Here is a 27,885-nt window from a genome sequence, read left to right as displayed (position 1 = left end):
ACACACAGTGAGTCAGTGCAGAGTGGAGACCAGACCCCTTTCTATGTGACCCCAGAGCTCGTATCAGGAGCTTTCCCTGCTCAGGTACCCTATACGGAGACAGTACTCTGCACAGAAGACATTCCGGGAAGACTTTTCTCAGGAAGCTGGGTCTCGAAGGATGAGTAGAAGTTCAGAGTTCACAGAAGGAAAAGGAGAAAGGGCGTTCCGGGCAAAGGAACCATTATGGGCAAAGGTCTGAAGGCCACAGGAGAAGTTCCCTAGAGGGCCCACCAAAGTTCTCACCGCTAACATGTGCCCTCTCTTCTGCAGGTGGCCGGGACAGGGCCGGGCGGCCCCTGCTTCTGGTGTCAACTGCAGAGGGAGCCTGGGAGGCGCCATGGTGCACAGCTTCAGAGGTCACCAAGCTACTCTCCTACCTGTGCGCCATCCCCAGGTAAGGGTCTGGGCCACCCCGACTGCTCCATCCCCACCTCAGCCCTCTGGGCCCAGAGCCCTGGATTAGGCACTGAGTGGAGTGGAGAGGCACCATGTCCTTCCATCCAGTCTCTGTTCACAGAGCCTGTCCCCAGACAGACGCTGGGGAAAGCAAGACAGGCTCAGTCCCTGCCATCGGCGGTTGCTAGGCTGGTGGGAGAGGTGGACAGGGTGCAAGAAACAAGCCATGGCCATGAAACTTTCAGGAGTGTCAGTGTGAGAAGAGAAAAGGGATGTCTGTAGATCAGTGGTTTTCAATTTTTTTTTTTTTTTTTTGAGACAGAGTTTCACTCTTGCTGCGCAGGCTGGACTGCAATAGCACAATCTCAGCTCACTGCAACCTTTGCCTCCTGAGTTCAAGTGATTCTTCTGCCTCAGCCTCCCAAATAACTGGGATTATAGGCATGCCCCACCATGCCTAGCTAATTTTGTAGTTTTAGTAGAGACGGAGTTTCTCCATGTTGGTCAGGCTGGTCTTGAACTCCTGACCTCAGGTGATCTGGCCACTTCGACCTCCCAAAGTGCTGGGATTACAGGCATAAGCCACCACGCCCAGCAGGTTTTCAAATTTGAGGGTGCGTTAAAATCACCCAGTGGACTGTTAAAACAGATTGCAGGGGCCCATCCCCCAGATTTTCTGATTCAGTAGTTGAGGGGTGGGAGGGGCCTGAAAATCTGCATTTCTAACAAATTTCCTGGTGATACTGTTATCACCAGGATAACAGTGCTGGGCCTGGGACCACACTTTTGAGAACCACTGTCGTAGAGTGAGAATAATAGGGGATGTTAATTTCAATTGGGAAATCAGGGAAAGCTTCCCTGAGGAAGTGATAATTGAGCTGTCAACTGAATTATAAATATTTGAATCAACAAAGGAAAGGGTGAATAAGTAAATGAATACATGAGACAGTGAAAGAATGAGTGGGTAAGTGAGTAAATGAGTGAATGATGAGTGGACTCAGGCTGATTTCTCATGCGCCTCCTAACACACCTACCCCCACCACCATTCAGACGTAATGGATTGGCTGGGGAAGAAGCACCCTCTTTTCCTCTGGGACTCAGCCTCCAGCCAGGGCAGTCTTAGAGTGGATGCTGCTTAGGACTAACTAATAATCCCCAACTCAACATAAAAGTCTGCTGCTGAGGGTAAGTGATGGAAGGTGATGGAACCCTCTGGAACCTTCTTCATGCATCCCATCCCACTGGAGCCATCACTGCCACCTGCTGGCCAGTGACGTTTTTTTTCTTGTCCAAGGTGGAATGACTTTTCTGGACTGAGTGGGAGATGGGACCCCCTTTTCTGTGCTATAGAGTGACTAGTGGCCGGGCACAGTGGCTCACGCCGGTAATCCCGGCACTTTGGGAGGCCAAAGCAGGTGGATCACAAGGGCAGGGTTCAAGACCAGCCTGGCCAAGATGGTGAAACCCCGTCTCTACTAAAAATACAAAAATTAGTCGGGCGTGGTGGTGCGTGTCTGTGATCCCAGCTCATCAGGAGGCTGAGGCAGGAGAACTGCTTGAACCTAGGAGGTGGAGGTTGCAGTGAGCTGAGATCACGTCACTACACTCCAGTCTGGGTGACAGAGCAAGACTCTGTCTCAAACAAAAAAAGTGACTAGTATGGTAACCAGAGCTCTGGGATCCTACCGACCTGCTATGCAACCATGGGGAAATAAATGTCCCCGCCCTAAAGCTCTCCTGAATAAAGGGCACCACCAAGAGGGCTCTAAGGACCAACCTGGGCACAAGTGGCAGGGATGCGGGGGCCTGGGGGTGTCACCTGTGGCGTGCAGTGCGTACTAGGTGCTTGTGTGCTGGGCTGTTTTTCTCCACTGGTGCTCTGAATGAACATCGGCTGGGCCCCTGCTCTGGGCCGGGCTTCATGCCACATGGTGTTAGGGACAGAGGCTCCTCACATAGGGCCCTGACTTATAAGGGCCTCCAGGTTGGTGGCAGAGACAGGTCTGGAAACAAATCACTGTCCAGCATGGGCAGCGCCAAAGGGAGGTGAGGATGTAAAGTCAGAGCGTTAAAATCACCTCCCAGAGTCTCCTCTCACTGTCTGCCCCTGGGCCTTTCTGTGCCTCCGTTTCCCCTTCTAGGACAATCATAGCTAATATTCACATCCCACTTACTCTGTGCAGCCACTGAGTGCTTTACACGAATGAATTCATCAGTCCTCACCACAGTCCATAAGGCTGGTACTATCGTGATTAAATTGACTCAGGGAGATGAAACAGCTTGCCCAGCCCACAGGTACTGACGGCAGCCCCACAGCTCCATCCTCCCACTGGGCCACCTCGGGTGTTATCTGTGCACTGGCTGCGTTATAAGGCTTGAAGGCAGTTGGGGGCTATTTTTCAATCCTGCCTGATCATCAGACTGGCCGAGGGTGCTTGGAACCACACAGATTCCCTGGCCTACCCTGTACCCACTTTCCAGATGGCTACAGGGGTGGGGATGGGGGAGCAGTGGGGTGAGGAATCTGTATTTTAACAAGTCTTGACAATTGGGCGAGTTTGGAAAGTCCTAAGATAGTCACTGAAAAGTGGCCCACTGTAAGCTCATTGCGATGTGACCGAACCTGTAAGGGTGTTTCGGCTGCAATCAACAGATATGCCCATCAAAATGTTTCGTCTGTTAAGGAAATGTATCATTCTATGTCTCTGCCTCCTAACTCTTTGTAAGGACTTTCTAAAGGAGAGAATGTCTTTCCCAGAAGCCCCTTTCCCCAGAAAACTTCCCCTCACATCTCATTGGCCAGAAATGTCACATGACCCTCCCCCATCTAAACCAATCACTGGCCAGAGGAATTGGGACCCTGCTGTTGCCTCAACCAATCAGAAGCCAGGCCCTGGGGGAACCTGGCTTTTTGAAGGGAGTTCGATTCATGAACAAAATAAGGATTCTGCCTACACAGAAAGAGTGCATGAGTCCCAAGTGACTCGCCCATTGTACCTGGGTTAGTTGCTAGAATTAGGACTAGCAGGGCTATAAACCAGGGCTGCCTGAGGTATTGCAGGAGCACCAAAGAGAAGGCAAAGGGCTTTGCCTAGAGAAGAACCATGGAGGGCTTCCTGGAAGGGGCACTGGAAGTTGGTCTTGTGGAATGAAGAGTTTACCGATAAATCAAGGCTTCTAGCAGCCAGATTCTCTCACCTTCCACTAGGCCATCCAGCAAGACTGCCAATTCTGTTTACCACCCACAGGACTGAAGATAAAGCCAAGGGGCTGGTGGTCCTGATTGATGCCAGGAAACAGCCCCCACAGCCTGCTCTGGTCAGTGCCCTGCAGGCCACCAAGGTGAGTGGGAGGTGGAGAGCCTTAGCCTAGTAAGTCCTGGGAGCCACCAGGGGCCTCCTGACATTCACAGAGCCCAGGGGTGCTTAGGGCTGGGACCAGGACTCTCACGCAGGGACTTTTACCGCAGCCAACAGAAAACTCAGCCCTGAAAAGCTTGGAGCTCGTTGGTTCATGTCACTGGATGGTCCAGGAGCCAAGTCGAGCTTCAAGTATGGCTTGATCCAGGAGCTCAGATATTGTCACTAGAACCTGGTTCCTCTCTCTCCATTTCTGGTCCCATTCTCTTGGGAGAATGCCATTCTCACATAGCCACCCCACGCCCCTTGGTGGCAGAATGGCTCCCAGCAGCTTTGACTTCGCCTGGTCTCTCCTTTAAATCCATTAGGAAAGAGTAAGAGATTATTTTCCCAGAGATGTCAGCAAAAGTGTCTTTGTGTCTCAGTTACAGTTGGTTCAGGAATCCCTGCACACCCAACCCTGTGGCCTGGGGGTGAATGCAACACACGGACTCAGGTTTCGATCACATACACCTCACGAGCTGAGAAGGGAGGAGAGAAGAGATTCCTCTCCAGCCATTATGGGCAGCAGAGTCAATGGAGGTTCTGCATCTGTTTACCTTATGGTCGGACCTCCTTCGATTTGTAGATGGACAAATGGAGGCCTGGAGGGGCGGGTCATCTAGAAAGCGTTGCAACACAGCTTGAACCTTTTGCTCTCATGACATCCATCCAACGATTCCTGATCCAAACATAACACACAAAGCTCCCAGCCATGGGGGGACCCCACCCTGTCCTTATGGCCCATCTCCTGCATCTTACAGGGGATGGAGGAGGAAATCAGTGTGAGAGGCTCCCTGAAGGTTTGGGAGAAGCATCTCTGCGGTGATTCTCTTTGACAGGCTCAGGTCCCAGCCTCCATCCGAGCTATTCTCTTCCTGGGGGAGAAGGAGGCGGCTCTCCAGCTGCAGACATTACTTGACATCCAGGTGAGGGGGACGCAGGGTGGGCGATTGAGGAGGGGAGTTGGGCTTGAGCTGAGCTGGGGTTAAGGAGAGGAAGAGCTGCAGAATTCATGAGATAGAAGAGGCCTTGAGATAATCTAGCGTAGGACAATAAATATGAGGGGTGAGCGCCACCACTCCCCAGTATTGCTCTGTAGCAGGCATTGTGAAATCAGTCACAGAATGACCTCTCTCTGGCAGTCCTAGCAACTCCTGGTGGCTGCCACCACAGGATCGAGAGTTACACATGGCATGAATCCTATTTGAAAAGCTTCATCTGGTCCATCCCTCCTCCCTTTCTTTTCAGAGGGGGAAACTGCAGCCTAAGGCCACACAGCACGCTAGCCGCAGAGCTGGAGTCCCCTGACCCCGGTGCCTGTTGTACACTGCAGTCAGACCTGCTCTTCCTGTATTTCTCACCCTAATTAATACAGATGTGGAGCTGAAGTGGGACTTTGCAGGAACGAACCTGCTGCCCCCTTTAGTTAGTGCCACACACCACAGTAATGAGTATGGGCAGTCAGTCCTCCGTCCCGCTTCAGGGTGTGATTTTAAGTCTCCTTCCTCCGGGTTAGTGAAGTGGCACATTGTAGGCTGGAGATGCGCGTTTCCAACTTCAGTGTGCTTACTGATCTCTTGGGGAAGTATGTCACTGTGCAGATTTTGATTGAGTAGTTCTGAATGGGCCCTGGGACTCTGAATTTCCAGCATGTCCTAGGACCATACTTTGAGTAGCAGGAGTATCAGGTGGGTCCAAAAAAAAAAAAAAAAAAAAAAAAAACCCACAGAATCCACCAAATCCCAAGCCTGAGTAACTGGAGCTATTCCCAGCGTAAACCTCAAATTTCCCTGCCTGGGAGAAGCAGTCACCTAGTTCTTCTTCCATGTCTTAGGGGACACTCTTGGGATTTAGTGACTTTTCTCACCAGCCCCAAGAAGGAAGCAGCTCTTGGTGGCTCATCAGGGAATTGCGCAAGGATTACAAAGAAGTTTCATCATAAGGGCCAACTTCAATCAGTTTATGTGATTGCCCGGAGAGTTGTGCTGGGAAAGAGCTGAGCTCAGAGGGAACAAGTGCTGTGATTGATTAATCATGTCTGCCTTGGGCACAGGCTAGGAGAGGGCAGTAGGAGTGCTGTTTATTTGCCATTCCTTAACCAGGGTCTGGTTCTGAATTTTGATTTGTTAGAGTTTCCAGAGAAGATTGGTTGCCCACAAAGCAGCTTTTAAAGCTGGAGTCAACCTTACTTGTGGGAGATGAACTGGTGCTGGGGCGGGGATCTGGGCGGGACCTTCTAAAATGACTGTCCTCACACTGAGTCCCTGGTTCTCCTGATTCTTTGGTCTACAGGTGGAGGTGCTGACCTCACTGAAGGCCCTCAGCCACCACGTGGACCCCAGCCAGCTGCCCGAAGCCCTGGGAGGCCCTTTCCCCTACTGCCACGGCGAGTGGGGGCAGTTCTTCCAGGTGTTTGCCATCGCGGCCCCTAGCCGCGGCTCCTCTCCTTCTCTTCCTCTCTTCAGTCTTCTGTCCCCTGGATCCATCAACCCTACTACGCTAAAAAATAGTCACTCAGCAAATGTTTACAATGGAGGTACAGAGTAGGAGGATTCAGAGCTCAGGCTCTGAGGCCAGGCTGCCTGCGTAGCAATCCCAGCTGTGCTGTGTGATCGTGGATAAGTTACTTACCTTCTCTGCACCTTCCTTTCCTTATCAGTTAAATAGGGGGTAATAATAGTACCTCCTTATGGGGTTTTTATGAGGATTAATTTAGTTAATATGGGTAAAGGGCTTAGAAGAGCGTCTGGCACATGAGAGGTATATCTATATTAACTGAAAATAAATGTAGAGGGCCGGGTACTGTGGCTCACATCTGTAATCCCAGCACTTTGGGAGACAGAGGCGGGTGGATCACATGAGGTCAAGAGTTTGAGACCAGCCTGGCCAACATGGTAAAACCACATATCTACTAAAAATACAAAAAAGAAAAAATTAGCCAGGCGTGGTGGTACATGCCTGCAGTCCCAGCTACTCAGGAGGCTGAGGGATGAGAATCGCTTGAACCTGGGAGGTGGAGATTGCGTGAGCTATGATCGTACCACTGCACTCCAGCCTGGGCCACAGAGCAAGACTTCATCTCACACACACGCACAAAAAAAACAAAAGCATAAACAAAGTAGGCTCAAACCACACCGAAACTCATGCCCATGAATGCCTGCCCAGGGTTCTCTCTAAACCAGGGGTCCTCAACCTTAATCAGTTCACATTTGGGGCTAAGCAATTCTGTTTTGTTGAGACCGGCCTGGCCAACATGGCAAAACCCCATATCTAAAAATACAAATGGTGAGGCATCCCCTGCTCTACCCATTCTCTGCACCCCACAAATTATGACAATCAAAAAATGTGCCCTGACATTGCCAAATGTCCCCGGGGGAAAGCCGCCCTGTGGTGAGAACCACTGGTGTATACTAAGAGCCTAACACGCTGCCTTATTTCCTTTTTGCCTGGGTATCTTTTTAAAACTGTGTTTTTGAATAGGCAATAAGTACATTCAAATTTCAAATGGTACAAGAAGATACATATGGGACAGTCTCCGTTCCTGCCTGTCCCCAGCCTGCTAGCTTCCCCTTTCAGAGGCCTCCAATGAATCCACTGGGTTTTGAACTGTACTGTAGCTTTAAACCCTTTCCTTGAAATGAAATCTTACCTACAGACCCACTACAGAAACCTGAGAATGGCAATAAACGCAGCATGGGCTGGGCTCTGTTCAAGTGCCTGGCACGTGTTACTGGGTTTAATCCTCACACGCCATATAAGGCAGGAACTACTGTGATCTCCATTTTCGAGGAGGAAGCAGAGACACAGAGAGGTTAAGTAACTTCCCCAAGGTCTCACAGCTTGTAAGCGAAGGAGCTGGGCTGAACTGGGACTCAGCTGAGAATGCTCCCCTAACTCTGCCCCCTTCCTTCCCTTACCCCATGATGTCCCCGCCGGCCTGGGAGTTGCTCAGGCCTGTCTCCTTTCTTCTTCACTCATACTCAATACCAGTGGTTCTCAAAGTGTGGTCCCCCAGGCCTTCGGCATCAGCAACACCTGGAAACATGTTAGAAATGCACATTCTACCATGCCCCCCGCAACCCCCCGGGGAGAAGCAGAAACTCAGAGGCAGGGCCCAAGAGTCTGGTTTTTGTTGTTGTTGTTGTTGTTGTTTTGAGATGGACTCTTGTTCTGTTGTCCAGGCTGGAGTGCAGTGGCGCGATCTCAGCTCACTGCAACCTCCGCCTCCCGGGTCAAGCAATTCTCCTGCCTCAGCCTTCCAAGTACCTGAGACTACAGTCACAAGCCACCATACCCGGATAATTTTTTGTATTTTAGTCGAGACAGGGGTTCACTGTGTTGCCCAGACTGGTTGAGAACTCCTGAGCTCAGGTGATCCACCTGCCTTGGCCTCGCAAATTGCTGGGATTACCAGCATAAGCCACCGCACCTGACCCAGCCAAAAATATCTGTTTTAACCAGCTCTCCAGATGCTTCTGATACACTAGAGTTTGAGAACCACTGCCTCCCACCTCCCCTGTGCACTCCTGGGGTGGAAGAGCCATCCTCCGGCCCGCCCTGCGCTGACACCCCCGCTCTGGTCCTCTATCCTGCAGAAGCTGGAGCCTTTCCTTGCTGAGCTCCACCAGGCCTCTTCCCTGCTACAAGCTTCCATTGAGGAATTCGAGAAGGCTGACCCCCATGGGGGGGTGCAGGTGAGCCTGGAGCACAGTGGGAGGGGAAGCAAACCACACCCCAGACTTCGTGCACCAAGGGCTTCAAGAAGGGGACAGCCTGGGGACAAGGGGGAGGCCGTTATTGTCCCTGTTTTTCATCATTCACTTGACTGATATTTGGGGGGCACCCACTTTGTGCCCTACCACGGAGATCAGCCTGAGGCAAACTGACTTCTGCCCTCTCGGGGTTCCTGGGGCAGTGGCAGAGGTGGTAGTTTAAAAAGCAAACAAGGCCTGGCTTGGTGGCTCACGCCTGTAATCCCAGCACTTTGGGAGGCCAAGGTGGGCAGATCACCTGAGGTCAGGAGACCAGCCTGACCAATATGACCATTATGGTGAAATCCCGCCTCAACTAAAAATACAAAAATTAGCCAGGCGTGGTGGTGGGTGTCTATAGTCCCAGCTACTTGGGTGGCTGAGACAGGAGAATTGCTTGAACCCAGAAAGCGGAGGTTGCAGTGAGCTGGGATTGTGACACTGTACTCCAGCCTGGGTGACAGAGCGAGACTCTGTCTCAAAAAAAAAAAAAAAAAAGCAAATAAATGGGTATGTCATTCCAAATTGTGTCAAGTCCTGTGGAAGTAAGACTGGGAATAATGGGGACGGAGGAGGCCTCTCTCAAGAGCTGGCATCTAAGTTGAGGCTTGAAGTTTGAGAAGGAGCCTGCCTTTTCGGGGGCCTGTGCTCCAGGCAGGGAGCAAACACACGCAAAGGCCCTGGGGTGGGATTATACCTGGGTGTTCAGGAGTAGCAAGGAGCCCAGTGTGGAGCAAAATGAGTGGGAGAGAAGCATGGGGGGAGCTTCTAGATGCAGCAGAGGCTGGAGCAAGGAAGAGTTGGGCTGGGATTCGATTCTAAGTCTGCAGGGAAGCCACTGGAGAGTTTTAAACCAGGAGTTACCAGATTTTTACTTTGAGATCTGTTCAACTGCCATGTGGAGAACAGACTGCGGGGGGAGTCAGAGGGCAGCAGGAAGTTGAGTGAAGAGGCTGGAATGGGCGTCCCAGCGAGAGATGCTTGCTGGAAGGTGGACCAGTGAGGTTGCCATGGTGATGAGAGGGGGTGTGGCTAGAGGGGATGTTTTTGAGATAGAAACAACAGGCTTTCTGGAGGACCTTGAATGCCAAACTGGGAGTTGAACTTGGTCTGGGTGTGGGGAGCCTTGGAAGGTTGCAGAGGGAGAGTGGGGATGGGGTCTCAGGGCATCTCCCTACACTGGCAGGAGGCCACCAGGCGCCTGAGCAAGTCCAAGGAGCTGATGGAGGCTGTGCTGAGGGACCCGGGCCTCCTGGGCCTCCAGCGGGAAGGTGGAGCCACCCTGGCCAGGCTGCAGCGTGATGCCAGCAGGCTGGACTTCAGCCCTGATGTCAGGTACAGACATCCAGGTCTTTCGTCCTCCACCCCAAGCCTGTTTCTGGCCCAGGAGCTTGGAGCTGGGGCCACCCCACCTAGGGGACACATAGCTGAGCCCTGAGGGCACCCAGTTTTGCAGTAGCTGCAGGGCTTGTATCCCAGGCTGCAGCCTGGTCAGAGGAACCCACCCTGAGCCCCAGCAATTTCCTTGTCCCTTCTCTGCTTCCCCTCCTTCAGCCCCAGCCATCCTGAGCCTGGGATGGGCATCGGTGGATGTCACCTACCCATTTCTGGTCACCTTTTTGGACCAAGCACTTTCTCTGACCCGGACACCAGGCCAAGGCCCTGAAAGGACCTGTGTCATTTATTTCTGGCAAGAACTCTGTGAGGTCCACAATGTCCATTTGGCTGATGGGTAACTGAGGCTCAGCCAAGGGAAATACCAGCTAGGCAGCGGCTGGTCAGGGATCTGAAGCCAGGTCATCTGGGCATTTAACCCCTACCTGGCCCTGCCTTCCCCGGTAGGGTGCTCAAACACACCTGTGAGAACCTCCTGGTATCTTGGGGGTCTCAGAGCCAGAATAAATTACAGACATTCCTAGAAAATCCCAGCTTTCTTCAGTTTTGGGGATAGGGAAAAGTCAGTCATTAAATTGGTCAGTAATTGCAAATATTTTCTCCCCCTTAGAACACAGCTACTTATATTTAAAGTCAAGGGCAAATTTCGCATGAGCTTTTTTTTTTTTTTTTTTTTTTTTTTTTGAGGTGGAGTCTTGCTCTATTTCCCAGGCTGGAGTGCAGTGGCACGATCTCAGCTCACTGCTACCTCTGCCTCCCAGGTTAAGCGATTTCTCCTGCCTCAGCCTCTCTAGTAGCTGGAATTACAGGCACCTGCCACCATACCCAGCTAATTTTTGTATTTTTTGTAGATACAAGGTTTCACCACATTGGCCAGGCTAGGCTCAAACTCCTGACCTCAGGTGATCCACCCAGCTTGGCCTCCCAAAGTGTTGGGATTACAGGCATGAGCCATCGCACCTGGCTGCATGAGCTTTTAAGAACATTTTGTTTACAGAAGCAAGACCTAAATAACACTTTGTATGTGTCCAGCATTTTTCTCAGGGCTTTGCAAATACCAACTCGTTTAATTCACTCCTAAAGTAGCTGCAAGTATTATCCTTATTTTGCAGTGGAGGAACCTGAGGCTCAGAGACAGTAAGTGACTAGTCCAGTGTCACACAGCTGGGATGTGGTGGGGCCCGGACTTGAATCCAGGCGGTCTGGTCCCAGAATCTTGAACACATCATCGAGAGCTGCACTAGACTTGAGAGCAGGCTCACATAGATGGACACACAGGCAGCAGCGGGTGTGGGGTCATCTCCCTGCCCCTTGGTGCCTGGTGGGGGCCCACACTGTCTTTCTCAGCCTGTTCCACCTTCACCTGCCCGGCCCAGGCCCCTCCTGTCCACCCAACGCCTCGCAGACCCGCAGCTGCCAGCAACTCCACCAGGGGGCACTGTGGTCCCACACGTGCTGCTCTGGGCGTTTCTGCGGCGGGTCCCCGCAGCCCCAGGCAGTCCCTGTCCCTCCGTCCCTCCCTCTCCAGGCGTGCAGAGATTTTCTATACCGTTCATGCGCACTGGGCCCACAGCTCTTCACTGGAAGGGTGGCGACCTGTGGGGAGCTGCAGTCAGCTGGGGAGGTAAAGGCAGAGCGAGGCGCCCTCCGGGAAGGCAAGCTTTTCTTCCATCTTCTCTCTTCCATTTTCCCTCTGAAGGCAGAGCCTCTAGAGCAGAGGAGGACAGGGCAGGGTTTGAGATTCCTCCCTTCACACAAGTGTCCCCATGCCTGAAATCCCATCCACACTTCTTCCTTAGTGTCTTGTGGCTCTGAGCATTTTTTAAAAATATGTGCACAAACAGCCCTGGGTGGGGTTCCAACTCAGACCGCCATCTGCCAGTCGGTTCCCCTCCCTTGACCTCAGTTTTCCCGTCTGTGAAATGGAGGCAGGGCCAGCGAGTGTGTTGCAGCTACTTCCCACCATGGCAATAGAAATAGCACTGACTTGACAAACATCGTGCGCTGGGCGCTGTGTTCAGTGTTGTGAACGCATGAGTGCTGCTTCTCTGCCCCGGCTGCCCAGGAACCGCCTGAGGTCTACCAGTGCCTCTGCGGGGTGCAGTGGTTCATGCCTGTAATCCTATAGCACTTTGGGAGGCCAAGGCAGGTGGACCACTTGAGGTCAGGAGTTCAAGACCAGCCTGGCCAACATGGTGAAACCCCATCTCCACTAAAAGTACAAAAATTAGCCAGGTGTGGTGGCATGTGCCTGTAATCCCAGCTACCTGGGAGGCTGAGGCAGGAGAATCGCTAGAACCTGGGAGGCAGAGGCTGCAGTGAGCAGAGATTGTGCCACTGTACTGCAACCTGGGCAACAGAGTGACACTCCATCAAAGGAAGAGAGAAAGAGAGAGAAAGAAAAAGAATAAAAAGAAATAAAGAAGGCAAGAAAGAAAAGAAAAGAAAAGAAAAGAAAACAAAGAAAAAGAAAAGAAAGCATCAGTGTCTTGGCTCAACTCAGAGTCTGATTTCACTGGCCTATGGCATTGAGATGTGTTAAACCTTCCAGGGCAGGTTCTAATGTACAGCTAGAGTTGAGAGCCAGGTCGTTAAATCATTCAGTCCTTGCAACCATACTACGAAGTGGGTTCTGTGATTATCTCCACCTTACAAAAGAAAAAAACAGACACAGAAAGGTTGAGAAATTTGCGCAGACCCTCCTACTAGAACGTAGCCGAGCTGGCTTTGAACCCAGATCTGTCTGGCCAGCTTCATACCCTCCTAGGGAAGGGAGAGGGTCATTTCACTTCCTACTGTGTCTTCTTGTTCTCCTAGTCCCATGGAAGGCCGAGGCTGGGGCCCAGAGAGGTGTAGGGACCTGCCCACAGTCACACAGCAAGTTAGCTGGAAACCCAGGCTGGGGCCACAGAGATGGAGGGGCAGGCCTGTGTGGGGTGGGAGTACAGCGGGGTAAAGAGGGCAGCACGGGCCTTTTCTCACCTCCGCCCGCCTCCCAGGAGCCATCTGGCTGCAGCCACTGCCCTATACAGCCTTGTGGACGAGCAGCTTCACGTTCTGGTCACCGCATCCAACAGCCTCCTGGGGAAGCTGGAGCTCCGCATCCGCCTGGGCCGCCTGGAAGCCACCATTCACCAGGTGAAAGGGGAGGCTGGCTTGGGGCATGGGGGTTCTGCCTGGCTGCGTTGCACAGGAGAGCCCCGACTCCAGGCCCAGCCCTAGCCAGACGCTTTGCTCTGGAGAAAGGACACCAGGCAGACATCCTTGGGGCATGCCACGTGACATGGTGCTCAGTAAGTGCTCAGTGGGTGAAGACCTAACCGTAAGAGCTGCACTTACTGAGCGCCAACTCCCTGCCAAGCCCTGGGCCAGAGCCGTTGTGAACATCATTGCTTTCCAACTTCATCTCTTACCGGGGATGTGGGGAAGGTGCTAGGATTTCACCCACTGCACAGATGAGGAAACCGAGGCTGGGAGACATTGTGGCACCTGCCTGTGGTTGCATATCTGGGGTCTGATTCTGGAACCCGCACCTGGCATGGCTTCACCTGACTGCCGGTGCCAAGAACCAATACACTCCTTTCTGCCGGGAGCCGTGGGGCACAGCGTGTCCCTGTATCAGACAGCCGTGGCCCATTCCTGGCGCCGCACTTGCTCGGGGTGTCGCCCTGGACAAGATGTTTCGCTCTTAAGTGCGTCAGTGTCTTCATTTGCTGAACGGGGATAGTCTTAGTACCTGCCACATTGGGTCTGTGAAGATCGTGAGTGAACGGGCTCTTTAAGATGCCCCAGGAGAAGAAGAGAAGAGAACTTCCACGCAGGGCACCGAGAGCCGTTTTATACCCTCTGTCTCTCATTGAGTCTTCATGTCTACCCCATTTTACCACTGAGTAAACTGAGGCCCCCAAAGGGGGAGTGGCTTGCCAGGTTCACACGGTGAGTTCCCAGCGGTCCCATAAGCTTCCCTCTGCAGCCTGCAGCTTTTTCTCTGGCACTGTTTGCAGGCACGCGTGCGCACACACAGGAACAGGGACTCCTAAGCCCCGAGGCCACCTCTTTTATGATTAGCATCACTGATTGGTTAGAGTAGCCTGAAATTCACCACCCTGTGACTTCATTCAGATAACAGTGTGCACTGAGGGGCCACTATGCAGGGCGTTGGCCAGGCCAGATACCCTCTTGGGTCCCACTTTGAAGAATGTGACCACACATTCCCCTCCCCAGTTCATTCCTTCCCATGCCCAGAATCGGGAGGGTTTCAGTCTAAGCCAGTGGTCACAGGCCCAGCCACTGACTGTGTGAGGACAGAAGACCTCGACCTCCCAGGAAGTCGGGAGCTGGACAAGGGAGGTCTCCGAGCAGCCCCTCATGTCCAGATCTGCCTCTCCTGCCCCAGGTCAGCGACTGGATGGAGCAGGAAGGAAGCAGGTGCCTGCAAACGCTGACCCCCAAGGACGGAAGTTTGAAGACAGTGGAGAAAGCCCACGCAGAGTTTGAGAACTTCTTCCTCCAGGCTGCAGTGCGTGCCAGACAATGGAGGAGCGGGACTGCAGCAGATGGAGAGGGCATTAGAGGGGGTGGCACTGCCAGGGCCAAGCTGTGGAGGTGGGAAGAGCAGGGAAAGTTGCAGAGACAGTGAGGGAACCAGCTCATAGCGCAGAGTTCAGCCGAGACGTTATTTCTTCTAGGATCCTTACCAGATGGCCAAGCCGGACAATATTGCCAGTGCCCCAAAGGGTTTCTTAAAATGCACTTTCCAGGGCCTTATCCTAAACCTAATAACTCAGCCTCACAGAGCCAGGAGTGGGGGCGGGGGGGGGGAAGTCGCATCAACATGATGTGATGTGATAAGCTCTGGGCCACAGCAATTCAGCCCCATATCTGTGCTCAGGAATTCCCAGGCCAGTGGGGAGCAGGGACGGGAGTGGGGACAAACGGGGAAACGCGCACAGAAAGGGCAAATGTGAAAGGGAGAACGTAGGGACTCAGAGCAGGAGCCTTTGGGGTCAGAGAAGTTTTCCAGAGGGACATCTAAGCAGAGCCTGGCTAGGCAAAGTGAACTGCCACGGCGCCTGGAGACTTCCAGACGCATGATGGCTTTTTTTTTTTTTTTTGAGATGGAGTCTCGCTCTGTCGCCAAGGCTGGAGGGCAGTGGTGCAATCTGTGCTCACTGCAACCTCTATTTCCCAGGTTCAAGCAATTCTCCTGCCTTAGCCTCCCGAGTAGCTGGATTATAGGCACCTGCCACCACGCCCAGCTAACTTTTGTATTTTTAGTAGAGATGGAGTTTCACCATGTTGGTTAGCTGGTCTCGAACTCCTGACCTTGTGATCCACCAGCCTCAAGCCTCCCAAAGTGCTGGGATTACAGGCGTGAGCCACCATGCCTGGCCGATACCTGCTCTTGTTAAGTCCTCACCAGGAGCTAAGCCCCGTGAGGCGGGTGCTATTAGGGTCCCCATTTTACAGATCAGGAAACTGGAGCTCAGAGAGTCTCCTGGCTCGGCAGCAGGGCAGCTGGAGGTTGCCGGCCTCTGAGGGAGGCCCCAGCCAAGGCCGGAGCTGAGTTCACACCCCGCTCCCCTCTCAGGCCCAGTACCGCCGAGGCCTGGAGCTGTCCAAGCAGGCGGCTCAGCTGGAAGCCACAGCCGGAGGAGCCGGGGAGGCAGGAGGAGCAGAGTTCCCAGAGCTGGCAGCCTTTGCCTCCACCCAGCGGGCCTTCCAGGCTAAGCTGACCCACTTCTACATGGCGGCTGAGCGGCAACGCACGGACCTCGAGACGCTGCTCCACCTGCACCGCTTCCACAAGAGGGTGAGCCCCATGGCCCCCCTGCATAGACACCCCGATCCCCTGGCTGGGGCTGTGGTGGGGACAGGGACACCTAGACACAGCCCGCCGTCCACCTGCACAGACACCCCGATCCCCTGGCTGGGGGCATGGTGGGGACAGGGATACCTAGACACAGCTCCCCACCCACCTGCATAGACACTGCCCCATCCTTTGGATACCTAGACATAGTCCCCAGCCCACCTGCACAAACACCCCCCACCACCACTGATCCCCTGGCTGGGGGCATGGCGTGGACAGGAATACCTAGACACAGCTCCCAGCCCACCTGCACAGACACCCCGATCCCCTGGCTGGGGGTATGGTGGGGACAGGGATAGCTAGACACAGTCTGAAGCTCTTTGTGATTCATTCCCAAGTCTCGCAACAGAAAAAAATCACTGGGAAGGGGAAGAGGTGAGATTTGAACATAGGTCTGTCCATGGCGCCTGTGACATGCCTTATATGCTTCCCAGAGAGAGGAAATGATGGCAGATTCCCTTCTTCAAGCAGGCTTGCTGATGATGGGTCGTGGTGGGGGCAGCGCACATCCGTGAGCGCTGAGCGGTTCAGCACGCCAGACCCTCCTGTGAGCATCTCGCACGCCCGACCTGACTTCATTCTCACCACACCTCTTTGATGGCAGGCACCAATATTGTTCCCATTTTGCAGATGAGGAAACTGCCCAAAGAGGGCAGTGGTGGAGCAGGATTTGATTTAGGAGCTGCCACCCATCCTAAATTCATGTAGCCAAATCTCTCTTTTCAGTTTTTTGATGGGAAAACTGAGGTCTATGGGAACAAAGGAGCAGCCTGGGAGAGTGTGGTCCAACCGGGACAGGGATGCCCATGGTTGGCCCAGGCCCAGTGCCCTCGGCTGCCCCTGGCACTTGCCACCAAGGACAGAGTATGTGAAAGAGCTGACCCCAGCCTCCCAGCTGTCAGGCCAGCCTGGCATGCAGGCCACAGCGATCACAGGCTGCTTCCGAGAGCAGCACGAGGGACCTTGGTCACTTCACACCTGGGGCACTGGAGGACAGGGTGCTGTCTTCCTGGGACAGCAGGCAAGGGAGGTAGATGTCGGCGGTGGCAGCAAAGGGCTCCCCCAGTTCCAGCTGTGTACAGTTAAGAGCACAACACAGGCAGATTCCGAGCCTGGGAGTCTGGGGCTGCGTGTCCTTGCGTGAGCTCTGTGACCTCAGGTGCAGCGTTCCCCGCTCTCGGCCTCAGCTGCTTGCTGAGACCATAGTTACTGGCCATGTGGCTCCTCTGAGGAGCCAGGCCCTGTTCTAGTCATTTCACATATCGTTTTATTGTCTCCTCACCCTATGAGGCAGGTACTACTATTATGTTCATTTCCACATAAGGAAACAGAGAGGTCAGATAACTCACACAGGGTCACACAGCTATCTGAGTGGGCAGAGATGCAAACCCAGACCATCTGGCTCTACTGCCAGCCTTGCCGGGTAGTGAGCGATTTCAATGGAAGTAACCCTTGGCACAGGGCTTTGTTCAAATTCAGAATTATTATTAACATCAATATTATCATTAGGAGGAGGAGTGCCTCCAGGGTTATGGACATCTGGAAGCTTCTTTGCCTTGCCCACTGATTTCAGCCAATTTCAGCCCCAGTGGCCTTCCCGGATCAACCAGACGTGTTCCAGCTCTGAGGCCTTTGCACGTGCTGTTCCCTCAGCCCAGAAAGCTCTTCTCCTTGACCGGCTGGTTTCTTGTCTTTCTTCCACTCTCAGCTCACACATCCCCCTTTGCAGGCGCCCGTCCTGACCACCCGCTCCCTGTTCTCTCTTGTCACCCTGTTTCATCACTTCTGGGTGCTCACTTTGATCTGAAGCTGTCCTGGTGCTCGTCACGTGCCTGTCTCTTGCATGGTGCCTGCGGGGCGAGCTCCCGAGGCAGAGACTGGGTCCGAGTTGGTCCTGGCTCTATCCGCTGTGCCTGGCACAGGTTTGGCCCACAGGGGCTCAGGGAGGCTCTGCAGGGAGTCAGGAGAGTTGGAAGTCTGGGGATGGCCCGTGCGGAGGTGGTGTCTGTGCCGGGCGCAGAGGTCATACAGGGGAGGTGGAACCTCCGCTTTGAGTCCAACTCTCGCTGTTTCCTCTGGGCTGGCCCTGTTTCCTTTCTGGCCCTGAATTTCAATCTGTTCCATAAGGGGTTGGGCAAGATCATTTCTGAGGTGCTGCCCATCACTGTCCGGCTTAGCCTGGAAGGTCAAGTCCTGAACAGACAGACGGTGGGACGGCCCAGCACCAGCCTCTGCCCCTGGTGGGCACGCGTGAGCCGCGGCATGGGTCCTAAATAATAATAACACTGTGGTGCCACTAACGGAGATTTATGGAGCTCTTTCCCGGCTATGAGCTCCGTGTGCTTGCACGAATATGAAGCCATTTATCTAAAGACAAGTTCCCTTAATCCGTGGAAAGATGGTCTCTTCGGAGAAAATGGTTCTCCAATCCCTACAGCCTAACAGCTCGCTGTCGGGTTCTAAATTAATGGAGAGAAAGATTATGTTTTTCACGAGCTGCTGCGAAAGTGTTGGCTTCTTTGCAGCCTGCAGACATTTTGTGGGGGGAAGCAGGGACAGACAGAATCACAAAATGGGGCAGAGGCTCAGCAGAGGCATGCCTGCGGGCCTGGCATGGCTCACGGTCTCACGGTGTGATGGCGAGGGCACACCCCTGCCTGTGCCCACAGAGGCTCTTGGAGGACAGACCTGAGATGGAATCCCAGCTCCTCCCTGACTTGCTGTGTGACCTAGGGCAAGTGAGTTCACATCTCTGAGCCTCAGTTTTCTCCTCTGTGAAACGGGCCGATACTGCAGTTCAGTGCGATCCTACATGAGACATACAGAACCTGGCAAACAGGTGGTGCTCGATAAATGTTAGCCAGACTCCTCCCTCACAAAACTCGCAGGGGTTACTACAACCACAGACAGGAATTTCACCTCTCAAAAGGCTTTTCGTGATCATCTAGTGCAACTCCCATTTTACAGAAGAAGAAACTGAGCCCCAGAGAGAGCTAAGTCCCTGCTGGCCCATAGGTCTATTAGAAGGTGTCCGATGGGTCGGGCGCGGTGGCTCAGGCCTGTAATCCCTGCACTTTGGGAGGCTGAGGCAGGCAGATCACCTGAGGTCAGGAGTTCGAGACTAGCTTTACCAACACGGTGAAACCCCATCTCTATTAAAAATACAAAAATTAGCCAGTTGTGGTGGCACACACCTGTAGTCCCAGCTACTCAGGAGGCTGAGACAGAAGAAGAATCACTTGAACCTGGGAGGTGGAGGTTGCAGTGAGCCGAGATTGCACCACTGCACTCCAGCCTGGGTGATGGCGTGAGACTCCATCTCAAAAGAAAAACAAAAAACCAAAAAGAAGGTATGTGATGATCCTAAGGGTGCTTGGGGGCTGTTTCCAGATGGCAGGCGTGTGCACTCCAGGAAGAGAGGGAAACCAGGGTCATCGTGGTCAGTGAAGATCATGGCCAAGCTGAGTGGGACCCTGATATTGAGCACTTATTAATTCAGTCTCCCACTCCCAGCCTGAGCCCCCCCCCTTCTTGTCCCCCAGATGACCTGGTTCCACATGGACTGTCAGGACCTGATGACCCAGCTCAGGCTGGACAAGGCCCCAAGGGTCAGTCCCGGGGACCAGCGCCGCCTCCACCGCTACCTGCAGCGACTGGCGTCTGAGTTCCCTGCTGAGAAGCTGGCGACGGTGGGATTGCAGGTGGCCTCCCTGAGCCGGGTGGGCCTGGGCCAGGAGCTGTGGGAGGAGGCCCAGCTAAGGCATGAGGAGATCCGGATGCTCCTGGAGAAGGCACTGACCCACTGCTTATGCCCAGAGGCTCCCACTGCTCACTCGGCGTGCCCAGAACGAAAAGGGGCAGCAGCCAAGGGCCAGGGTCTGAGTGGAGAGGTCACTTCCAAGGGGAGGTGGGACCTTCCCCCACTAGACTCACTGGGCATGGACCGTTTGCCAAAGTCCCATTGGTCTCCTGGGGCCCCCAGAGGGGAACAGAACAGAACTTTCCAGGCAGGCTCTCCGCCCCAGGAAGCTGGCCAGGCTGCAGAGGCTGAAGACGGCAAAGGCGCACATGAGCTCCCTGCCCCTGCCCGTGAGCCTTTGCTTGCCACCCCCTTCTGGCAGCAGCCCCCCGGGCAGAGCCAGCTCCCTCATCCCACTGAGGGCAGCTTCTCCTCAGAAGGGACAGACTCACAGACATCCCTTGAGGACTCACCCCAGACAAGTCCTTCTGCTTCCCTCTAGCTGAGACCCTCCCCTTCAGTGGCACCGGCCTCCAGGGGTGCTGGGGTGGGGCCCGGCCGGAGGGGTAGCCGGGAGCTCTGGTCAGTCCCATCGAGACGGTGCCATGGAGCTCCAGTTTTACCCTATTCTGCCTCCGCTCGGAGGATGAGAACTGTTGACCTGCCCCTGGCTCCAGAAAACTCCCAGAAGACCCGATCCTCGCCCATGCAGAATAGCAAGAGTGGGCATCAGAACTGGGGTGCAATAAAGTGTGTGACTGGCTCCGTCCCTCCAGGCTCTCATTGCCGCGGAAAGACCTGCGGGCACAGACCCCTCCAGAGTCTCCCTCAAAGGCAGGCAGATGCCCACCTGCAACTCAGAGACACACAGCTCTCCCCTTGGGCACAAGGGCCAGCGCTGCCCTCATACAGCATCCACGGGGAGGCTCAGGAGTGTTCCCTGTCTTAGGGTTCCATGAAAATGGACCCTGAGACAAGGATTCAGGATCAGTATGTTTGGTGCTGATCCAGGAACCGCTGCTGGGGGCATAGGACGGGAGTCTGCAAAGGGAGTAAAGAATGAAGCTACATTGTCAAGCAAATTTTTTCTTTTTTAGTCATTTTTTAAAATTCATTTTATTTTATTTTTAGAAGTGAGGCCTCACTACACTGCCCAGGCTGGTCTCAAACTCCTAGACTAAAGCGGTCCTCCTGCCTTGGCCTGCCAAAGTGCTGAAATTGCTTTTTTTTTTTTTTTTCCCAGAGACAGGATCTCACTCTGGTGTCCAGGCTGAAGTACAGAGGTACAATCATGGCCTCAAATTCCTGGGTTCAACCAATCCTCCCGCCTCAGCCTCCTGAGTAGGTGGGACTACGGGCACGCACCACCATGCTCAGCTATTTATTTGTTTTTTGTAGAGACGGGGTCTTGCTATGTTGCCCAGGCAGGCTGATCTCAAACTCAAGCGACCCTCTGGATTCAGCCTCCCACAGTGCTGGGATTACGGGTATGACCACTGTGCCCACCCACTCCCCACCGCGAAGACGTTTTCATGTTGGCAACTCGAGCTGGATCTTGCTGGACATCTCCAAAAGACAGCATGGAGTTCTGGCACACCCCCCGAGGGGTGAGGCACCCAACGCATTTACCTGCCAGCCCTCAGGAGCTGGCACTCGTAGACGGCAGGCACAGCTAGCTCCACTGGCCTTGGCAGAGAGAGTCGCCTCGTGAAGCCGGGGGCCGGTTCCTGTGCTCGGAAGGGCAGGGCCTGTCATCTGTGCTCCCTGTCTCACGAGGCTCCTTCACCAGGCATGGGCCTTCATTCCCAAGTTCAAGGAACCCCATGGAATCCTGTCCTTGTCCTCCAGAGAGAATCCCCTGTCTCTCTCACCTCTCCACCAAGCCTCCCTGGACTCAGTGTCTTCTGTTCCCTCCCTGTCCAATGTCCACCTAAAGAGGCATTGGGGTTCTGTGGGTGGCTGGGTCCCAGTGGTTGGAGACCATGGGAAGGGGCCTATCTGTCGGATCTTGGAGCATCCAGAAGCCCCGACCTTCACACTGCCCAGAGTGGCCCCTGCCAGTGTCTCTCTGGAGTGTCATTAAGCTGAAAGTGTTTGCCCATCTCTGCAGCAGGCTGCATTACTGAAGTGGCCTCTTGGTCACCTAGCCCTGAATTTTCCTGGCTCCAGGAAGAGACTGGGGGCACATGGCCCCCGCAATGAGGCTGTGAAGGGCAGAGAGGCGGGCCTGGGGCAGGCATAGGAGGACAAATAGGGCTTCTCAGGAGTTGGCCCAGCCAAGAGTCACACTCAGTACCTAAAATGGCTTCAGGAAACTTCCAAGACTCAAGATTACCGCAGGTGCGGTCTAGGGCCTGCCCAGAGCCAGAAGCAGAGCCCGTCAAAAGACTGCTTCCTAGGGAACCCTACCCCAGACATTACAGCAAACTCTTGGGGCTGGCAGGTGGCTGGAATCTGCATTTGTAGCCAAGTGCGACTCCTTTGTGACTCAGCGAGATGGGGGTGCGCTTGGGGAACACCCAGGGCCGGGGCCTGAGCTGCCCCCACCCATAGCCAGGTGTGATTGTTGCGTTCCACTCCCTGCCTTCCATCTAGACAGGCCCAAGGATGCATGAGGCATTGGATCAGCCCGTCTCCATCCATGCCTGTCGCCTTGGAGAGGGCTGAAGGCGCTTGAAAATGCTGTTGCCATAGCAACAGCATCCAGCCAGTGGGGACCACAGGCAGGGAGCCAGGGAACCTGGGGTGCCAGGATGGAAACTGACTTGTGAGAGACCGCAGCTACAGCTGGAAGGAAGGGGGGCAAAGGTGGCATGGGTAATCTAAGAATCCTTGGCGGGAGGAGGCCCCGAGGTTACCCGGTACACCCCCCTGTCTGCAGAAAGAACTGCACCCCAACAACCTCTCCCTTCACAGCGTGCCCTGGGGGAGAAGGGAGTGCAGAAACAAAATGTCATAATGAGTAATGATATATGAAAATAACACATAGTAACAGCTAACGTTTCTTTTGCATTTTCTTTGTGCTTAGCTTTGAGCTAACTCCTTTGAAAGCTTTACGGCCCCATGAGGACTGATTCCACCCTATTTTGCTGAGGAGGAAACTGAAACTCAGAGAGGTTTGGAGGTACCTTGCCCCGTGCCACAGTGAAGAGCAGGGCTGGACTTGCCCTGGGCCTAGTTTGTTGGCTTTGCCCAAACCTGCCCACAGTAGGGGCATGGCACGGCCTCCCCCAGAGACTCCCTATGAGTGACGACATAGCTTTGAATCAGCAAAGCCTCGGCCTCTGAAAGGCTGCTCTGAAGAGGCAGTGGCCAGTGCCTGCCTCTCCTTGGGATTTCTCAACAAAGTATGAGGTCTGCTCTGATGGAAGAAGATGGGCTTTCGAGGAACCGCAGGTCAGCCAGTGATGTGACCGTGAACATCCCACTGTGATGGAAACACTGGCAGGCGGGGGAAGAAGGAGGGTCACAGCCTGGAATTCTGGCCCTTAGGTGCCACTCTGCCCTGCTGCTGAGGGCCTGGTCACCCCGGGCAGGTTGCTTCCTCTCTCTGGTGCTCAGTTTACCCCAACTTTCCAATGGAGGGATTGGATGGATGAGGCTCTTTCTCATCTTGGAGAGCCCTGCTTTTGAATCCAGGCTTAACAGCCTAGTGCCTCTGAGTAGATGGGTGGCCCTCAGTTTTCCCATCTGTCCTTGTCAAGCCTGCTGGGTCAGGAAAATAAGATCTCTGGATCCTTGCGTTCCGCACCAAGCCTTCTTCCTTTCCAGAGGAGCAGCCATCTTGTGAAGGAACAAAGCTTTGGAAAGACTTTTCACTGCTGGGCAGTGATGTGGGGCAGAGACAGGACTGAGCCCAAATAGAAGTCTAGGCACCTTACAGTTTGCAAAGCGCTTTTTTGTCCGTCTCTTTCCCAGCTGATATTTACTCCAACCCTTTGGGTCACAGAAGTCATACTCCGAGATGTCCCCATTTTACAGATGGGAAGACTAAAGCCTGGAGAGGGGCAATGAATTGCACAAGGTCACACAGCCAGGAAAGGGGCCGAGAAGGGGAAGGTGCAGGGTGTGGACCTGGTTCTGAATTGATGCCAACCCCAGGATTGCGGATGAGCCTGTGTTAGGTCAGCTGCTCTGAGGTAGGCCCCTCACACCGCTGTGCCCTCTTGTTACCCACTCTAGACCCAGACGGGGTCACTGGCTGGGGTCAGAATATAGTCTGACCTCATAAAGCAGAGCTGTTCTGCTCTCCAGGGGCTGTGAATTGGCTTCCAGCCCAGGACAAATTTGCCTGGTCCCAAACTCCAGCTGAAAATAGCTCTCTGAGGCCAGAGCCAGAGAGCCCCCTGCGGGGTCAGTGCTCTGGATAGGCAGCAGGACTCCGCAGCCCCATTCCCCTCTGGCCAGGGCATGCTGGGGGACCGGGGACCCATGCACTTCCTTAGACCTCCTCTCCCCATCTGTGAAATGGAGGCATTCGGTCGGCCCAGGGAAGGCACACTGGTGGTGTTTTGTACGTGGAACCTCTGATCTGCCCTCCCAGTCCTGCTTCCCTCTCTGTGCACTGACCATCCATTCAGGCACCCCGGCTGGAAACTCGCGAGTTGTCCTCGAACCTCCCCTTAACCCGGAAATCCACTCTCCTGAGCTCTCTGTGATCTTCTGCTTCTCTCTCCCTCCAACCTCCTCACCCTCATCCCAGCCTCCAGTCTCTAGCCCCAGACAACCGTAACAGGGTCCTCAATGGACTTCCTGCGGCGCTTGGATCCCCTCATCTGTTATCCACCCAGAAACTAGAGGGGTCTTTCAAAATGTAAAATAATGACCACCCCGCTTAACCTTGAACAGTAGCACCCCCCAGCTCTCCAGATAAAAACCCCACCTTCCTGTGATCCTCAAACCCTGTGTCGTCAGCCTCTGCCCTCCACTTCAGCTTCCTCTCAGTCTCCATGTCTTCTGAGTTCCAGAAGCACTCACTTGCTTTCAATTCCTCCGCCATTCCAAGTTCTTTCTGAGGTCGTTGCCCAGAAGTGGACCCAGTGGTGAGGATTCAGGTACAGGTGATTTCATTGAAGAGGCGATCACAAAAGAAACTAGGAAGGAAAGCAGAATAGGGAAGCGAGGGAAGCCAAGGTGCAATTTCAGACCAAGTCCCAGCCTCTGCCTGACTGCCTGGGGGAACTCCGGAGGATATTTGACACCCCCAAGGCGCTTCAGGCTTTCTGTAGCACTGTGTGGCACAAAGCAGGGTCCGGTAGCTCCAGGACAGACCTTGGAAGAGAGTTGAAAGCATGGGCCCATAAAAGATAATATTCTGTATCAATAATATGTAAAAAGCTCTTACAACTAAATAATAACACTACTAAAAATAAATTTTAAAATGAACAAAGGATCTGAATAGGCTTTTCTCCAAAGAAGATGTACAGATGGCCAGTAAGCGCATGACAAGATGTTCAGCATGACTGGTCATCAGGGAAATGCAGATCAAAACCACAAGGAGACACCGTTTCACATCCACAAAGATGGCTATGATGAAAAGGCACATAGCAAGTGCTGGTGAAGATGTGGAAGAATCAGAACCTCATACCCTGCTGGTGGCAATGTAAAATGGTGCAGCTGTTTTGGCAAGCAATTTGCCAGTTCCTCAAACTGTTGAACATCAAGTTATCATATGACCAAATAATTCCATTCCTAGGTGTATACCCAAGAGAAATGAAAACATATCCATACAAAAATTTATACATGAATGCTTATTGAGAATTATTCCTGATAGGTCAAAAGGGAGAGGCAACCCAAATGTTGATCAGCTATTAATCATCTTTAAAATATGGTATATACACATAATGGAATATTATTTAGCCATTAAAAAGGAATGAAGTTACTTCCACTTATTCTATGAAGCCACTCTTATCCTGATATCAAAACCAAATACAGACATCACAAAGAAAATTACTAACCTTATAAATATACCTTATGAATATAAATGCAAAAATCCTCAACAAAATGCTAGCAAACCAAACATGACAGCATCTTAAAAGGATTACACAGCATGACCAAGTGGGGTTTGTTCTAGAAGTGCAAAGATAGCTAAACATAAAAGAAAATCAATCAATGTATTATGCTGAAATAATTGAATGAAGGAAAATAAACCACATGACCATCTCAACTGATGCAGAAAAGGCATTTAACAAAATCTAATACCTTTTCATGATAAAAGAAACACTCAGAAAAATAGGAATAAAAGTGTACTTACTCAACATGATAAAAGGCATTTATGAAAAACCCACAACCAACACTAAACTCAATGGTGAAAGACTAAAAGCTTTATCTCTGAAGTTAGGAGCAAGACAAGAATGCCCACTTGCAGCACTGCTACTCAGTATTTTACTGTAAGTTCTAGACAGCACAATTAGACAAGAAAAAGAGGAAAAAATGTATCCAAATGGAATAGTGGAAGTAAAACTATTTATATATTTCAAATATCAGATCTCATTATTTTATATCTCAAAAATCCTAAAGAATCCACATGAAAGCTACTACAGCTAATAAATTCAGCAAAATTGCAGATTACAAGATCAACGCACAAAAATCAGCTGTGTTTTTATATGCCAGCAACAAACAATTCAAAAGGGAAATTAAAAAAGCAATTTCATTCACAACAGCACTAAAAGAATAAAATACACAGCGATAAATGTAACCAAGGAGATGAAAGATTTATACACTGAAACCTACAAAACATTACTGAAAGAAATTAAAGAAGACTTAAATAAATGGAAAGACACACCATATTCATGGATAGGATTGTTAAGATGGCAATACCACCAAAGCGATGTATGGGTTCAATGTAATCCTATCAAAATTCCAACTGTTTTTTTTGTCCAGAAATAAGCCAATTCTCAAATGTAAAACAGATTGCAATAGGGCCCGAATGACCAAAACAGCTTGGAAAAGAAGGCCAAAGTTGGAAGACTCAGAGTTTTCCATTTGAAAACTTATTGCAAAGGTATAGTAATCAAAACAGTGTGATACTACCATAAGGATAAATGTATGGACAAAGGAATGGAATTTTGAAACCCAAAATAATCCTGTACATCTATGGCCAGTTGATTTTTGACAAGGGTCCCAAGTCCATTCAATGAAGAAAGAATAGTCTCTTCAACAAATTATGCTGAGACAACTGGATTTCCAAATGTAAAAGAATAAAGTTGGTCCCCTGCTTCATACCATATATAAAAATGAACTGAAAATAGATCAACAACCTAAATATAAGAGCTAAATGATAAAACTCATAGAGAAAAACATGGGGGTAAATCTTAATGAGTTTGGATTTGCCAATAGATACTTAGATATGACACCAAAAGTACCATCGATGTAGGTAAAAATGGATCAACTAGACTTCATCAAAATTAGAATGTTTAGTGCATCAAAGGAAATTATCAAGAAAGTGAAAAGATAAATAGAATGGGAGAAAATGTTTGCAAATTGTATATTTCATAAGAGTTTAATATCCAGAATATGTAAAGAATTTCCACAACCACAACAAAAAAAAAATACAACCCAATTAACAAATAGGAAAATAACTTGGATAGATATTTCTCTGAAGAAGACGCATGGATGGCCAAGAAGCACATGGAGAGACACATCACTAGTCATTAGGGAAGTTCAAACCAAAATCACAGTGAGATACCATCTCATAGCTGCTAGGATGGCTGTAATTTTTTAAATGCAGAAAATAGCAAATGTTGGTAAGGACATGAAGATATGAAAACCCTTATACATTGTTAGTGGGAATGTAAAACGGTGCACCTCCTGTGTAAAACAGTTTGGAAGTTCCTCAAAAAGTTAAACATAGAATGACCTAGCAATTCCATTCCTAGTTATATACCCAAAAGAGTTGAAAACAGAAACTCAAAGAGATACTTGGATGCCAATGTTTATTGCAGTATTATTCACAATAGCTCAAAGATGGAAATAACCCAAGTCTCCATTAACAGATGAATGAATAAACAAAATATACACATATAATCAGATTTGTTTTGTATAATCACATTGTTACATGTAATGTATATATAACATACACACCATATATATATATATATATATATATATATATATATATATATATATACAGGCACACACACGCAAACACATGCAATGGAATATTATTCTGCCACATAAAAAATGAAGTTCTGATACACACTACAACATGGATGTGCCCTGAAAAGATTATGTTAGGTGAAACATGCCAGACACAAAAGGACCAATATTGTATGAGTCCATTATATGAAATAT

General features: G+C 51.7%; 1 protein-coding gene across 2 annotated transcripts in view; it reads left to right on the top strand.

Moving 5' to 3' along the window:
* Window positions 1–27,570, top strand: part of KIAA1755 (KIAA1755 ortholog) — a 50,842-nt gene extending 23,272 nt beyond the window's left edge. For both annotated transcript variants that reach the window (XM_003936374.4, XM_074406513.1), the window contains 10 exons: window positions 313–436; window positions 3,687–3,780; window positions 4,679–4,765; window positions 6,132–6,248; window positions 8,435–8,533; window positions 9,777–9,925; window positions 12,985–13,123; window positions 14,382–14,504; window positions 15,576–15,797; window positions 19,397–27,570. In XM_003936374.4, the coding sequence (XP_003936423.3) occupies window positions 313–436; window positions 3,687–3,780; window positions 4,679–4,765; window positions 6,132–6,248; window positions 8,435–8,533; window positions 9,777–9,925; window positions 12,985–13,123; window positions 14,382–14,504; window positions 15,576–15,797; window positions 19,397–20,095 (1,853 nt within the window). In that variant the 3' untranslated portion in view covers window positions 20,096–27,570. The remainder of the gene's footprint in view (window positions 1–312; window positions 437–3,686; window positions 3,781–4,678; window positions 4,766–6,131; window positions 6,249–8,434; window positions 8,534–9,776; window positions 9,926–12,984; window positions 13,124–14,381; window positions 14,505–15,575; window positions 15,798–19,396) is intronic.
* The last annotated feature ends 315 nt before the right edge of the window (window positions 27,571–27,885 follow it).

The sequence above is a fragment of the Saimiri boliviensis genome, chromosome 9 (genome assembly GCF_048565385.1).
Source record: "Saimiri boliviensis isolate mSaiBol1 chromosome 9, mSaiBol1.pri, whole genome shotgun sequence".
Lineage (NCBI taxonomy): Eukaryota > Metazoa > Chordata > Mammalia > Primates > Cebidae > Saimiri > Saimiri boliviensis.
This window is presented reverse-complemented; position numbering and strand designations above follow the sequence as displayed.